Consider the following 17,047-nt stretch of genomic DNA (forward strand, 5'->3'; position numbering starts at 1 on the left):
ACAAGGACTTTAAACTTCTTTGTCTATGTGATATGATGTTAATGGCAAAGCTGTGGGGTATGTCCAGCGGGCCAGATTAAATTAATAGAATAGGAAAAACTGAACCACAATGATTACAGGCAGTAGGAAAATGAGTTACCTAAAATTGGAGAAATAAATAATGACTCTGGAAGGCTTAATATGCCTGGATGAAGATGAAGTGTTAGGCCTTGTTGCAACAGTGCATGGGGCCATGGACAGAAAGGTCAGAATGGAAGTGGCGTGGCGAATTAAGGAAGCAGGCAACCAGAAGCTTGGGTTCATTCCTGCAGTCTGAATGGAGGTGATCTACAAAGTGATCACCTCATCTGCATTTGGTTTCTCCAGTGTAGAGGAGCTCACATTGTGAACATGGAATATAATGTTGAAAGAAATGCAAATGAATCACTTTTTCACCTGGAAGCACTGTTTGGGTCGCAGGATAGTGAGAAGGGAAGGGGCGAGCAGTCTGGTGTTGCATCTCCTACAGTTTCATGGGAAAGTACCAAAGGATGGGGAGTGGATGGTGAAGATGGAAGAGTGGACCAGGGAGTCCCAAATCAGCAATCTCTTCAAACTGCTGAAAAGAGGGGGAAGGGGAATATGTGGTGGTGAAATCTTGGATCTAGCAGGAATTGCAGATGTTGAACAGTTGGTTGAATGAGGAGGCTGGTGAGGTGGGAAGTAAGACAGGGGGAACTCTATTCTTGCACCCTCCAGGATGGGAGGGTTGGAGCAGAGGTGTGGGAAATAGATGAGATGCAGTCATGAGTTCTATCCACGATGGTTGAGGTGGAACCGTGGTTCAGGAAGAAGGAAGACACTTCAGAGGCATTTGTGCAGAATGTCTCTTCATCACAGCAAATATGACAGAGACAGAGGAATGGAATGGTGTCTCTACAGGAGGCAGGCTGGGAGGATGTATGGTCAACATTAGCTGTGGAGGTCTGTGGGCTTGTAATGGATGTTTGTAGCTAGTCTATCTTCTGAATGGAAAAGGAGAGATCAAGGAAGCGAAAGGAGATGGACCATGTGTAGACGAAGGCAGGGTAGAAATTGGCAGCAAAAGTGATGAAATTTTCAAGCTCTGCATGAGTGCAAGGAGTACACTAATGCAATTGTTGATATACTGGAAAAGAGTTGAAGCAGTGGACCAAAGTAGGACTGAAAGGAAGATTTCCAGGAAACCTACAAAAAGACAGGATTAATTTGGGCCCGTATGGGAAAAACCATAGCCACATCTTTGATCTGGAGAAGGGGTGCAGTTGTTGTTTAGAGTTGTAACAAGCGCAGTCTGAGCTAGGAAGAGTAAATTAGAAAAATGAATTAAATGCCATATCAGGAACAGAAAATGAAATAAAAAGGATATTTTGTGAAAATAAATATTAACTATTTAAAAACTGAAGAAATGAGACTAGACAGCTATAATAGTGAGTTTTCAATTGCAGAAAAAACTTTTTGATAGTAATTGTACCTTAAATAGATCCTTTGGCTGGAATGCAAAAGCTGTAACTTTCTGTGGCACGAAAGCCCTAACTTTCTGTGATGAGTCAGCCAGAGGCAGGATGCATTTTCCTCTGGATTTTATTGTCTAACTGCTCATCTGTGCTTGCCTGAAGTTGCTGTCCAACTTGCACATTAGTAACATCTGTGAAGCTAACAATGTTCATTATTTTTTTTACAAAATATTTTAGGCATTGGGAGAATCATGAATAGAACATCTAATAATAGAGATTCTGTCCCCAGGAGTAAAACAAAAATGACTGAAGTAAATAAAAAGTGTTGAATGTGGATGATTATACTGGTTTTGTAGCAGTAAGTGAAAACAGATCTTTGTAATAGGCTGCCTTGAGGTTATGGACCAGTTGGGCCGAAGGGCTTGTTTCCGTGCTCTATGACTCTCTAAGATTTGGAATCTTTATAAGAACACACATTTTGTTAATGCAGCTGAAACATGCTATGTCTAGGGGATACTTATTTCGGTGGAGGAAAGATTCTTGGCAAAGACTTGCAGGATGGCATGGAGATAGTGACCCGAAGTCACTGTTTAGTGAACGTTTCTTGCAATATCTTTGGCATGATAGATTCAGAGTTATTTACAAATTGTTTATGGCTTAATATATTGGCAATGTTTAAAATGTATATATATATATATATATATATATATATATATATGTAATATCTATATTCAAATCCAGACATGTCTCCTAGTGTTTTATTGGTTGTGATTAGAATTTGTAGAAGCTTAATTCATTTGCTACAAATGTTTGAATGCTGTACTTGGTGGGGTAATTAGAAGCTGGAATTTTGGATGTAACTTTGATTCTAATGTATTATATAGTACTGCTGTCAAAATTCCTAACAGTGAACTAGTCTTGTCTCCAGTTCATCAGCAGTAGTTTTAGGTAAGCTTTTTTACAAGAAAGTTTCCAACTCAGACTTCAATGAAGTGATTCCTTAATTTCAAGACATTAAAAAAAGTAAACAGTAAATGGCAGGATCCTTAGGAATATTGATATACAGGGAGATCTTGGGGTACAAGTTCACAGCTCCCTGAAAGTGGTAACACAAGTGGATAGGGTGCTTGTTTTTAATCAGTCAGGGCATTAGTATAAAAGTTGGGAAGTCGTATTGTGTCTGTATAGAACTTTGGTTATGCCACATTTGGTATATTGTGTGCAGTTCTCATTGCAACATTACAGGAAGGATGTGAAGGCTTTGGAGAGGGTGCTGAAGAGGTTCAACAGGATGTTGGCTGGATTAGAGAGTAAATTGGCATCATGGTCAGCATAGACATAGTGGGCTGAAGGGCCTGTTCCTGTAGTGTACTGTTTTATGTCTGTTTAAAAGGCAGTTGTGTGATAAGACTAGAAGCAAGGTTAACTATTGGGTTTTCACAACAATGGCAATATGTTCCCACCTTTTTCAGTGAGCATCCATAGCACTGTTGACTGCATTGATATTACAAATTAAATTGGCCAAAGGTTTGATTTCTAATTTTTGTCTCCCAAAAAATATTGGCCAATTATAAGTGGGTAATTATGTAGGATAGTTAGATAGGATTGTGTTAATGAACTGGCTTGACATTCACTTATATTTTTAATATATTGTGAAAATACATATGCCTAGCTGTGGGAAATACAAATTATGCATCTTTTGTTTCTTTTAAACCATTCAGAAACTCTCTAGTAGCCATAAAGCTCTGGTGGAGATGCAGGATCATGTATCTGAACTTCTGAAGTCAGCTGTCCCGGAGTTCCCATCTTCTCGTGTAAGTATTATCATTTGAAGGAAAGGAAATTTTTCATGTACAGATTTTCCACTTAATTTATCTGGTTTCCAAAGAAGCTTTTGAGTCTTTACCAATTTACAGTAAAACAAAATTGAAATTGTGGTGACGAATAATGATGAAGTAAATAAAGACGCAAGATAATTCCCTTTTGTGAATTGTATAACATTTATAATGATTATGGCAGCATGTATTATTATGATTCCTTCATCTGGAATTGAATGCAATGTAAGGAACCTAACCTGTTTCATAAAATCACTGCAACTGTGAATGATTTATCACAGGAGTCTTTTCAGCCTATTATGTCCATGCGATCTTTGTGAAAGAGAAATTCATTTGGCCCCACTGTTTTGCTATTTTTCCTCTTGCGATTCACAATTTTTTCCTTTTCAAGTTTGCATTTTGAAAGTTGTTGAATCTGCTTCACTCACCTTTTCAGGAAATGCAATGCTGATTGCAATAACTCAATATCTATTTTCTTGTTACCTCTGGTTCTTTTGCTAATTACCTTAAATAGTTGTCCTCCTTGCTGCTAGAAACAATTTTCCCCTTTTATTTATTCATTTGTATAATATTGATCTTGCTGGTAGTACCAGCAATTAATATCAATCCCTGATTGCCCCTATACTGATGAGGTGGTTAAGATCAATGACATTGATAATTCTACAGTCACAGATTGCATAAGCATGGTTGATTTCCTTTCCTGAAGGACATTGGTGAACTAAATGAGTGTCACAGAAGTGTTGTGCTTGCTGTTATTGGGACCAGTGTTTTCCTAATTCCAGATTTATTTAGTCACTTGAATTTAAATTCTTCAGCTGCCACAGTACAATTCAAATCCATCTCTCTGGACCAGTGGTCCAGAATTGTAGCTTTCTGATGCATCTGATGACCAAGTCTTGGGTAAAGGGGGCACAGTTTTTAAGCTTAGTAATGTAACCAATGAGAATATAGGCTGCTGAAACGAGCAGACTCATACAGATGAATTTTATCACAAGTGTGTAAATGATATGTTTGGAGAAATAGACCGTGGGTAGGTGATTTAAAATAAATGGTGTAATTTTGAAGTATGGGTGAGTCGCTGGAACAGTGCTGTGGCTTTAGGGTTTGAAAGTCAGAGTTAGATAGTGTGGAAATGGGCCCTTTGGCCTAACTCATCCTTGTGAACCAAGTTGCGTACGTTTGGCCTATATCCCTCTAAATCTTTCCTATCCATGTGCTTGTCCAAATCTCTTAAATGTTGTAATTGTACTTGTCTCTATGACTTCCTCTGGCAGCTCATTTCATATACCCACCACCCTCTGAGTGAAAAACTTCTCCCTCAGGTCCTCTTTAAATCTTTCCTCTCTCACCGTAAACATATGCCTTCTAATTTTAGTCTCCTATCCTGGGAAAAAGACTGTGACAATCCATCTTATCCATGCCCCTTATGATTTTATAAACTTCAATATGGCCAGCCCTCAACCTTCTTTGCTCCAGAGAAAACGGTCCCTATCTAGTTCCTTCTTACAACTAAAACTTCTAGTCTCGGCAACATCCTTGTGAATCTTTTCTTCACTCTCTCTAGTTTTTAATCACAACCTTCCTATAGTATGGCGACCTGAACAGAATGCACTATTCCCGATGCAGTCTCACCAACATCTTGTATAGCTGTAACTTTACGTCCCAGCTCTTGTACTCACCACCCGGTCTAACTGTGTTGCCACTTTCAGGGAACTTTGTACTTGTACCCCGAGGAGTCTCTGTTCTACGACACTCCCCAGCATTAGGATAAGTTAATAAAAATGCTGAAGCATTGAATCGTTTAGTTCATAAATAATGAAGTAGAAAAGTATTAAATTATTAAAGGTTTGTTAATACTAGTTAGCTTCCACTAAAAAATTTTGTCCAATTTTGACATCACACTTTTGGATGGATCTTAAGGTTTTAGAGAGAGTATTGAGAATGGTTGAGGTGGTTCAGTTGTACAGTGTCTGGAAAAACTGGGGAAAAGAGTTAATAGAGCGGCTCAAAATGATGGGCTTTCAATAGAGAAAATGAAGAGAAATTGTTTTCTCTCATGTAACCATAACCAGAGAGCACACATTAAAATTAACTGGCAAAGGAACCAGATGAGCTTTTCTCTAAAGGTTGAATACATTGATAACATTAATGTATTGGGACTGATCTTCCACCAAGACCTAGCTACAGATAAGCCTGTAACTGACTATTCCAAAGCATAAGCTGCAATGCAGCCTTCCCAGTTTCTTGGGCAGGGAAATGTGTTCACTGAATGCTTGCAGCGTTATCCTGGTACAAGTGGACCCACTGGAATGAATGAGAGTAAATCAGGTGCAGGGTGAAGGATAAGCAAAAGTAAGAATTTTTGCTTGATATGATTAGGTTAGTTTAAAGGCTGTTTATGTGTTTTTTGGTCTTTTTTGCTTGCAATTTGGTTTATTTTTATATTTTAATTTTTTTTTACCTATTCTGTCAGTTCAGCTGGCCGTCTATCCCAGCAAGAACCTATCCCCTGGGCCATGCTGAAAGAAATCAGTGATCTCTGGGGAGTAGACCTGCCCCCATTATTTGAAAAGTGTAAGCTAGCAGATTCAGCAGTAATTTTTTAAATAGAACATAGAATATAGAACAGTACAGCACAGGAATAGGCCCTTCGGCCCACAATAGTGCCGAACCAATTACTTTAGTAATAAAATGCCCATCAAATAATCCTTTCTGCCTACACAATGTCCATATCCTACCATTTCCCTCACATTCAGGTGCCTATCTAAGAGCTTATTGAATGCCTCTATCCTATTTGCCTCCACCACCAACCCAGACAGTGCATTCCAGGCATCCACCACTCTGTCTACTTTGTCTATGCCTCTCATAATCTTATAAACCTCTATCAGATCTCCCCTCAGCTTGTGCTGCTCCAGAGAGAACAGCTCAAGTTTGTCCAACCTATCCTCATAGCACATGCTCCCTAATCCAGGCAGCATTTTGGTAAACCTCTTCTGTGCCCTCTCCAAAGCCTCAACGTCCTTCCTCTAATGGGGTGACCAGAACTGAATGCAATACTCCAGATGCGTCCTAACTAAAGTTTTATAAAGCTGCAGCGTAACTTCCTGACTCTTGAACTAGGTGCCTCGACTAATGAAGGCAAGCATGCCATATGCCTTCTTTACTGCCCTTTACTCCCACATTCAGGGAGCTATAAATTTGGACCCCAAGATCCCCCTGCTCATCAACACCATTAAGGGTCTTGCCATTAACAGTGTACTGTCTTTTTACATTTGATCTCCCAAGGTGCAAAACTTTACATTTGGCTGGGTTGAACTCCATTTGCCATTTCTCTGCCCATATCTGCAACTGATCTATATCCCGCTGTATCCTTTGCCAGTCTTCTACACTATCCACAACACCACCAATCTTCATATCATCTGCAGACTTACTAACCCGCTCATGTACACTTTCATCCACGTCATTTATATACATCACAAACAGCAGAGGTCCCAGTACGGATCCCTGAGGAACACCAATAGTCACAGACCTCCAGCTAGAATAAGTCCCATCAACCTCTACCCCTCTGTCTTCTACAGGCAAGCCAGTTCTGAATCCAAATGGCCAATTCACCATGGATCCCAAGCATCTTAATCTTCTGGGTGAGCCTCCCATCAGGGATCTTATCAAACACCTCACTAAAATCCATGTAGACAACATCCACAGCTCTACCTTCATCAATCACCCTCGTCACCTCGTCAAAAAACTCAATCAAGTTAGTAAGGCACACCTTGTCCTGCACAAAGCAATGCTGACTGTCCCTAATTAGGCTATGGTTTTCCAAATGCTCATAAATCCTATCCCTAAGAATCCTCTCCAGTAACTTCCCTACCACTAACGTGAGACTCGCTGGTCTACAGTTACCAGGATTATCCCTGTTTTCTGTCTTGAATAATGGAACAACGTTAGCAACTTACCAGTCCTTCGGGACCTTGCCTTTGACTAGAGAGGACACGAAGATATTGGTCAAGGCCCCATCAATCTCATCTTTTGCCCCTTTCAATAATCTGGGATATATCCCGTCAGGCCCTGGGGATATCCCACCATGCTACTCTTAAAGAGACCCAACACTACCTCCTCCTTTATCTCGAAATGCCCTAGCATATTAGCATGCTCCACACCCTATCTTCCATGTCCTTCTCCTTGGTAAATACTGATGCAAAGTATTCATTAAGGACCTCACCCACATCCGCCACTTCCAAGCGCATGTTCCTTCCTTTATCCTTGAGTGGTCCTGCCGTCTCCCTAGTTATCCTCTTGTTCTTGATGTATGTATAGAATGCCTTGGGATTCTCTTCAATCCTACTTGCCAAGGACTTTTCATGGCCCATCCTGGCTTTCCTAATTCCCTTCTTGAGTTCCTTTCTGGCTTTTTGTAATCCTCAAGTGTTCTGTTTGATCCTAGCTTCCTAAACTTTACATACTTTTCCTTTTTCTTCTTGACTAAATTCACCATCTCTCTTGACATCCAAGGGGTATACTTGTTGCCACAGGGTAAAATGAACACCAAACACAGAGACTCACCTCTTTGGAAAACTCCCGCCTCTTGTTCCAAGTCCCAGTTCCTGCTCACTGAAAATTAACACCAATATGGAACGAAAGCACTTTGGAAGGCAGAAATTTGGAGGGCTAAAGGGAAAGAGCAGGGAAAAGTGACAAACTGGAACTCTGTTTTTATTTGAAAATTAATGTAACCCCAGGATCTTCACTATGTTAAGCTTGCTTATCTCAGGGTGCAGATCATTCTCTCGTTAAGATTTTTATCTGGAACAAAAACTTGTAGACCTGAGTGTTTTTCATTCAAATTAAATAAATTTCAAATCCTAATTTAGTTTGCTCCCCCACATATTTTGGTTTAGTTATTCATACAAATAAAATGGAAAATTCTTAGCAAGACAAACTCCACAAGTTATTATTTTCAAATCCTGGATGAGATTGGCATCTCATTGGTAGTGTGTACATTGAACAAACTGCAAGTAAGTTAAAATATCAGGCTGGACTAGTCGTGTTGGTAATTTTTGTACATTTATTTGTACCTGGGTCTTCTGTACTTAAACCATTATAATGTTTGAAGTATTACTTATTAGTTTTGTAGTTTGAGGTAATCTGGACATCTGTAATTATAATAATATTGCACTCTGTGTGCTGGTCCAGTATAGGTATCTGTTCAGTAGTTACCGGTTTCAATAAGCACTCCCTTTTCAATAAAGGAGGTCCATGGGTGTTGAGAATATATTATGAATTCTTATGTCCTATGAGGTGATCATTGCTTACATGTATTAATAGGAATATCTGGATCGAACTCAAATAGTATTGAACTCAACAGAGACTACCCTGCAGCAGTTGACTGCTCTAGTTGATTGTCGCAGTCTTCATATGGTGAGTGTACAAGTTTCTGATTTTGTAAACAGCAATGAAATACTGGGTTTAAAAAAAAAATTACTACTCATAGTTTTAACTATACATTCAATGTATTTGAAATTCCAAGGTAATCATGTAACTGGCTATTTACCCAGCCATTTTCCTCCTAGCCATATGTTGCAATAATCATTGAATTACTAATGAGCAATACAATAGTCCAGCACAGTATGTGGAAGAGTAAAATTAATCTATTCTCTCTCACTTCCCTGCCTGTTTCATTCCTGACTGCTCAAAATATTATATGGCAAACTTGATACAATGGGCAAGTTTATAACTGAATTAATGTTGTATTGTTTTAAAAGATGCCATTTTTGTTTTCCCTTTGAATTTCTCACTGCTTCTCATGGTGATGGATTCTTTGAGTATCTACATGTTCCATTATTTTATTTAAGTAGTTGTTTCTGCATGAATCTTGCTGAAGTCAGTAAACAGTTTAACGTCTGGAGTACTATAGGTGATCTTGATGGTCCTGTCCTCTCCCGGTCCCTAAACCAATACTTGACAGCAACAGGTACTAGACAGGAATGGAGTTGGAACTCTGACTTGTGGTTTCCCATCTGTATTTCTGTACAATATTTCTCTCTTTCCTACAGGATTATGTGCAGGCTCTGACAGGACTCTGCTATGATGGCGTGGAGGGTCTAATTTATTTGGTTTTGTTCTCCTTTGTAACTGCACTGATGTTGAGTTCGATTGTCTGCAGTGTTCCCCATACATGGAAGCAGAGCAAGAGGTATGATGTTAACATTATTATGTATTTGAATTTTTGTAAACATTTTTCCCACATTGGTGCAGGTATCAAATAGTTTACATTTTTATATGCCTATATTGTTTATGGCAGAACTGTGTCTGTGGCATTATGTTCATTTTGTAAACAAATTTTAAAAAATTGAAATTGGCCATTCAGTGAACAGAAATCAGAATTTCAAATAATTGCATAAAATTTGATCCCATAGTTGCAATAAAGTATCCAACATGGACACATAACTATAAAGAGCTGTATTAAGTCAACTGTTGAGTTTTTCTTAAAACTTTTTGCTAATAGTTATTACCATATGCCTTTAATAGTGCCTTTCAGGTTTGAACTGAATTTAAGTGATACGTCTACATGTGCCTTTGTTATCTTCTATATTTTACTTGCTGTACAATTGAGATCCTCCAAATCTTAAAGTGTCTTAACTTGTATCAAGCCTCATTCTCACCCATCAACCTTGTGCTTAATTAGCTCCTGCTTAAGCAATGGTTTGATTTTGTGATTGTCATTCATTGTGGGATTTGAAAATAAGATTTTGATTCTCTGTGTCTCTGTAATTCCATCCAGCACCAAATATCATGGTGATGTACCTAGGCACTCTCTCTGCTTGTCCTCTGAGGTGATAGAGTTTGAGTGGTGATTTGAAACCTTTAATGGTATCTTGCAGATGAAACACACTGAAGTGTTGGTGCTCTTGTGGTGGAGGAAAAGAATATTTAAAGTGGTGAATGGGGTCCCAATCAAGTGGGTAACTTTGAGCTGGGTGCTTGAGCTTGATTTACTTATGCACTCGTCCCACTGAGTGCATAGTATTCCATCACATCTCTGACTCCTTGCTAATTGGTAGAAAAGCTTTCGGAAGTAAGGAAGAAAATCATTTGCTGTAGAATTCCCTGCTTCTGCTTTATTTGTCATTTTTATGATAGCTGGTCCAATTAAGTGTAAAGTCACTGGTGACCTTGGGATACTAGTGCTGGGTGATTCGACAGTTGTTGAATTTGAAGTGGTTATGCTCCGTGTTGAAGATGGCCTTTTCCAATTCAGCTATTGCTGGTAATCCACATAAGTCATGAATGCCCAGTTGGAACCGTTCTGAACTATTCCTGTCTAGCATGATAATCAGGTAGCTGACAAGTTCTCAGGCCTCTGATGGACTTCATCCTAGGGTCTTTAAAGAAGTGTTAGTGAGTTGATGTATTGGTTTTAATTTTCCAAAATTCTCTAGATTGGCGAAGGTTCCATTATATTGGAAAATAGCAGGTGCTTTCTTTCACTCTTTATTTTGTCAAGAAGAGTGACAGAAAGCAGGAAACTTTAGGCCAGTTAGCTTTAACATCTTTTGTGGGAAAAATGTTAGGAGCTACTTTTAAAGACGTTATAGAAGGTTACTTTGGTGGGGGTAGTGGAAAATCATGGTAATCAGGTGAAGTCAGCATGGGTTTGTGAAAGGAAATTATTCTTTAACAATTTATTGGACTTGTTTGAAGATGTAACATGGACTGTGGAAAAGGAGACCCAGTGGATATACTATATTAGATTTCCAAAAAAGTATCGTGTTGAATGATGGAGCCAACTTGAGGGGCCAAGTAACCTACTCCTATTCCTAATTTGTATGTGCATGCATGATTATGGATCATTTATCCACCATTTGGACGATGGAGGTTAATAATGTGGGGTACTGATCTACCAAGTGGGGAGACTAGTAGCTTTGTTCTGTTTAAAATTTGCAGTGATAGAGATTTGCACAAGAGTTTTTAGTACAGTTTCAAGACTAGATAAATCCCAAATTTAGGCAAATTAATAGAAACAGTTATATTTGGTCTGCAAGATTCCATACTAGTCCACCAGCACAAAAACCTTTATATAACTGCAGTAACATGAAAACTGTATTCCCAAAGCGGCAGCAGCAGAGTTATTGTGCCCTCTGTTGGTGAATCCAATAGTTACAATTGCAAACTATAGTCAGTTTGGTTCCCTTGAGAATGAACTTCACCCAGTAAATTTAATGAGAATTAACAATTTACATATTATAGAAAAATTTGCATTAATTTCAAAGTTAGTGAGTGTGAGTTCATATTATGAAATGTTTGTTATGTTATTTTGTCCAATGTGTGGTACCAGGTACTCCCTTCCACAGAAGTTTGGCAGGACTCTGAAAACTATCTGAACTTTGGTACTGTTTCTTATCTGTGGTTGGGATCCCTCGAACTTTGTAAAACCTCTAGCTCTTTTCTGCAGTATCCCCAACCAAATTTTGAGCTCTGAAAATATGGACATTTTCTGTGGATCTGAAATGAACTTAGAAAATGCTTCACGTATGCAGTAAGTCTGTAGGTCACACTAAAAACAAATCAGTAATGGTACACAAGGACAAGAATCATGACCAAGCTTTATGGCCCCTCAAGCCTGCTTCATCATGGCTGTTTTGACTCCTATGTTTAACGCCCCTTTTTTCTGTCTGATCCCCATAACCTGTGATTTACCAGTGGTCCAACTATCTATGTATTGCAGTCTTGAATATAATTAATGACCAAGTATACACAGCCCTCTGAAGTAGAAAATTCCAAGGTTTTGTAACCCTTCGAGAAAAGAAATTCTTCTTCTCTGTTTTAAGTAACTGAGTTGCCATGAAATTGATTTGACATATCCACTCTTTAGCAACTGCATTTCTAAAGCAACTTTAATGTAGGTGCTTTACCAGAGGGCTATCAAACAAAATGTGAGATGTGCAAGGGATCTGTGGGATGGATTACCACCTCTTATTCATGTAGCATCTTAATGGAGGAAAGAGAGGTAGAGAGATCTTGGGAGAGAATTTCAGAACTTCAGTAGAATGATGAGCATCAAGGATGTGATAGTGTTCAAAATGACAAGAGTGCAGATGTTTTGATGCACAATGAAGTTGGATTAGGTTATAGAGATTGGTAAAGGGTGAGATGATAGAGGGGTTTTAAAACATGAATTAGAATTTTAACATCACTGTTACTGAATCCAGTGTGGGTCACAAACTGTAGGAGTGGTGGGTGTAGGGTTGCAAGTTAGAACCCAGGCATTACAAGTTTGGATTGTTTAAGTTTTTAATAAGGGGTAGTAAAGGGCAAGTTGATCAGTAGTGTATTGGAATCATTAAATTTAAATGACGTAAAGGCATGTTTGAGAGCTTCAGCCATGGCTTTGTGGACTTGATGGAGTAGGTGATATTGAATTGTTGGAATTAGCTGATCAGGAGTTTCTAAATACTTCTGAGATTGCAAATAGTCTGTTTCAGTTTCTGGGGTAGGATAAAGCAGTGGCTTGGTGGTGGGATTTATGGAAGGAATCAATTGTACTAGCTGTTACCTTCCTCATACTTTATTGAAAGAAATTTCTGCATTCAGTGTTGGATATCAGGCAAACAGTTTAGATGGGCTGAGAGAGGTGGTGGTGAGGTAGTAGAACAGTCTGGTTAGCTTACATCTGATTACCATTGCCAAATCATACTTATTACATGCTTCAGTCACAGAAACATGGCACAGGAGGTGGCAATTTGACCTACCCTGTTTGTGCCAGCTCTTGGATAGAGTCCTATTTGCTGACATGTTCCCATGGTACAGAATTTTCTTTTCATGCAAGTATTTTCTCTGTTTCCATTTGAAAATTGTTACTGAATCTGATTTCAGCACCTTTTTCAGTTTATAAATTTGTGTGTGTTTATAAAAACAAAAATATCCTCGTGTTAGTAATTTTTTTTCACCCTCTTTCTGTTTCCTTTGATTAACAAACCTTCTGTCACCTGGAAAATAATCTCTTCCTCCATCTCTATCAAATCTCATTTCAACCAGCTTTGCTCTGAGATAAATATGAATATTTGAATTTCTTCATGTAACAAGTCTTTCATCCTTGATAAATTACTGTTAAATTCCATTAATACCTTCTGTGAGGCTTTGGTACCCAGAGTTGACTGCATTTCTCCAACTGGAGCCTAACTGTCTTATATGGGTTTTAGTGTGAATGCTGGCATCCTCTGCCATAATAATTCTGTGATTTCCAGACCAATTTCCTTCTAACTGCTGGAGAGTGTAGGGGAGAGACTTGAATCAAGAAATGGTAAAATATGAATGGAATTTGTAACCCAGACTCCTGGACGAACAATTCGGAGATGCGAGTTTAAATCCCACCACAGCAGCTGTGGAATTTTAATTCAATCAATAATATTAAAACACTCAAATAGATCAGTCTTAACCTTAATAGACAGGAAAACTACAGTAAAAACCCAAGTGCTTCACTAATGTCCTTCATGGGAGGACCTTTGCCATCCTTATTTGGTCTACCATGGATGTGACAGCAGACCTGTAGAATGTGGTTGAATATTAACTGCCCTTTGAAATGCACTAGCAAGTAATGTGGTATGTTAAAACTTAAAGGATAAAACTAGTTCAGGCACTGAAACCAGGTTGACTTTGCTCACCAACATCTGGAGGCTGGTGTCTAAATTGGGAGAGCTACTTCAGATATAGTCAAGCAAGGGTCTGACATGCTCACCAAATCACACCCTTACAGACGACATATACTCCCTTCATTATGTTGTGTGGCACAACGAATGTAATAAATGGGGGAGACTCAAACAATAATCTGGATTACAATAATACAAATGATCTTTCAATCTGTGGGTGGATATTGGGCAGCTAAGGTTTCTTGGATATGTGATGTAGCTGGTGGGAATGGTCGATAATACGCTCTCAGGGAGCGTATCTGGTGTAACGATCTAATGTTTGTCATAATACACAATCTGTACAGAGCTCTTTTGAAAACTGAACAAATGCTATTGAAATATGAATGTTGGTTTATTGAAAATTCAGCATTTAGATCAAAATTGGTGATTTTAAAAGTAAGATCCAAACATTATATTGGTAGTACTAAACACCACAACACTTAATCCAAAGTGAATATGCTAAATCTATGAAACTGTGTGTTATAAATAAAATATCAGGTTAGTTTAAATAGGAGTGCAATGCTTGATTCTGATGTTCTTTGCTTTTCCCCATTCTTGAAGGAGTCATGTCGATGACGATGGAGATGATGATATTGTGAACCCTCAAGGGAGCCGCCAGCAGCATGACAATCTGTACAGAGTTCACATGCCCAGTCTCTACAGCTGTGGAAGCAGTTTTGGTAGTGAGACCAGTATTCCTGCCGCAGCACATACTGTGAGCAATGCCCCTGTCACAGAATACATGTAAGCAACTATGCTGCTTTCCTTTTGAGTTCCTGTTTTTTGTATGTCTGATTGAAATTAAACAAGTTTTTCTTGAAGGCTCAAGTCCAGAAGAGCTTTAAAACCTTAACTTAGATTACTTTATGCATGAATCTGGCACAATCAATGTATGCCAAATTAAATTTTTTGCAGTCAGGCTGTGGTGGGAACCCAGTTTAGCCATCTGGGCAGAATTTATATTTACTGTCATTTACCTGCTGGTTTAGCAAGGATAACTTCCTCAGTCAGTTGGAATCCCAATCTTTTCCATCTTAATCTTCTTTTTGTAATATGAAGCACATTGATCCACTTTTGGGGAAAAGAAATTATCTGTCATGGGCCCTTAAAGTTTTAATTAATGTCCTTAAGTTTTCTTATGCCCATTATAGAAGAATGCCCCATCATCTGAATTCTCAGTCTGAGTTTTGACGAAAATCTCCCTTACAGGTTAATTATGGAAAGAATCTGAAATTTAACCAGTAGTGGGGTGCACTATGTAATAGCAACAGTTGGTGAATAAAACTCATTCTCCTTGAGAACTTAAAGCTAAAGCTACACAGTTCTTGTTTCTCAGCTTCTGAAGTGAAGTATCTTAAGTAGTTTTGAAAGTTGAGGGGAGTGCTTTTATACTTGTCATTTCTGTCACCAGGCTAGTTTGAAATTGTACCCCAGAATTGATTAATTTTCAGATTCTTTTCATAATTAATCTGTAAAAGGGATTTTCTTCAATAGCTTCTAAGTCAGCAATGTAGGTGTTTACCAAAAAGAGTTGATTTTTAGACATGTTTAGCATTTCATTATACAAAGAAAATATTGTCCTCACAATTATTGCTTTTAAACCTTACTTTCCATTCTTACATTTTCCATAAAAGTGCAAATAAGTAAAAGTGTTAGATGTTATGAACCCAAAATTCTCCTTAACCTCACTCTTACTATGGCAAGGATTGTTTATTTAGCAAAGCAAAATATAACTATTTTTCTTTCCTTTCTTTGTAATTAAGCAGGAGCCAGAACACAACTTATCAGAATCCTCGCTGTGAGAATACACCTTTGATTGGCAGAGAATCGCCTCCTCCTTCTGTAAGTTGACGGATTTATTTAGTTTTAGGTGTTTTTCCATACTAAAAGTTGTTTTAAGCCCAATGTAAGACTATTTCAAAGCTTCAAATAATTAGGATTTGTAATGTCAGTAAGTTCAGTCAAACAAAAATGTAATTTGAAAGCTAATGCAATCAGTTTTTGGTTGTGTAATATGCTTGCATTGAAAAACTAATGCATATCATGGATTTTTGAAGAGTACGGTGCAATAGAATTGGCAGTACTTCCTGATGTAAGCTTTTCAAGCTGCACAAATTTTCTTTATCAGAACAACACAAATGAGGCACCATTCATCAAAAATTTATCTCATAGTTTTAAACACAGTAGGATTTTAAAGAAAGTAACTACACTAGGCCCTTGCTATAACATTGTCTAGTATGTTGCAACCTCTCATAACGCATATTCCTTTATGGCTCCCTTTCTATAGGGGAACCATATAAAAGGCAGTCTACAACACACTCGTCATTATAACGAGCTTTTTGTGTGACTTCAAAGACAGCTTTATAGAGAGGGTCTAGTGTGTGCTGGTAAGTGGTGTTTTATCTGGCCCAGTTTAATGCAGATTATTTTCTGTTCTGTGTCAGTCATATATTAATGGTATTCATGTAGGTTCAATTTAATCCTTTGAGTACAGTGTAATATTTTGCACTGGTTAAATGATTAATATCTAAATATTCAGAATAAAATCAGCTGCAATCTTTTTGATCAAATTTTTAATAGAATTTTATTAGTCTTAATGTACATATGATATTGGAATGTTATTGTCCAGGAAGTAAAGGTGCAGAATAAAGGTCTTAAAGGATTGAAATGTCTAAAATAATAAATAGTATGAGAAATAATGCCCAGATAATGGAAATCAGTATGTCTGTTTAATCAACTTCCCTTCAAAAAATGGACTTTTGTTGCAACTGAAAGTTAAACTGATTTTTGTATTTATCAACAAGGTGCTGCAAAAATACTCTTTTATTGTATTTTAAAACTGGTCAGCCTAACCATGCGAGAATCAACATTTATCTAATACTATTTTGTAATTTAAAATGCTGAGACAACATCTTTAGAAACAAAAAATATTTTCAGCTTACATCAACAACAAAAAATACTGATGTAGTATTGGCATACTTTAAGATATATCTCAATGTGTTTTCCAGTTAACCTAATTTTTTCTTGTCCTTTGACTCTTGTCTCTATTGCT

At 37.9% G+C, this 17,047-nt stretch overlaps 1 protein-coding gene across 7 annotated transcripts in view; it reads left to right on the forward strand.

Annotated features, from left to right (window-relative positions):
* LOC127573460 (protein tweety homolog 3-like) overlaps nt 1-17,047 on the forward strand; it is a 139,156-nt gene that overhangs the window by 105,855 nt on the left and 16,254 nt on the right. For 2 of the 7 annotated variants that reach the window (XM_052021704.1, XM_052021706.1), the window contains exons 9-14: nt 3,197-3,289; nt 8,636-8,728; nt 9,364-9,503; nt 14,557-14,739; nt 15,759-15,837; nt 16,283-16,382. In XM_052021704.1, the coding sequence (XP_051877664.1) occupies nt 3,197-3,289; nt 8,636-8,728; nt 9,364-9,503; nt 14,557-14,739; nt 15,759-15,837; nt 16,283-16,342 (648 nt within the window). In that variant the 3' untranslated portion in view covers nt 16,343-16,382. The remainder of the gene's footprint in view (nt 1-3,196; nt 3,290-8,635; nt 8,729-9,363; nt 9,504-14,556; nt 14,740-15,758; nt 15,838-16,282; nt 16,383-17,047) is intronic. The other 5 variants (XM_052021700.1, XM_052021702.1, XM_052021701.1 and 2 more) reach the window with 3 other exon arrangements.

Source organism: Pristis pectinata, chromosome 8 (genome assembly GCF_009764475.1).
Source record: "Pristis pectinata isolate sPriPec2 chromosome 8, sPriPec2.1.pri, whole genome shotgun sequence".
In the NCBI taxonomy this organism is placed as follows: domain Eukaryota; kingdom Metazoa; phylum Chordata; class Chondrichthyes; order Rhinopristiformes; family Pristidae; genus Pristis; species Pristis pectinata.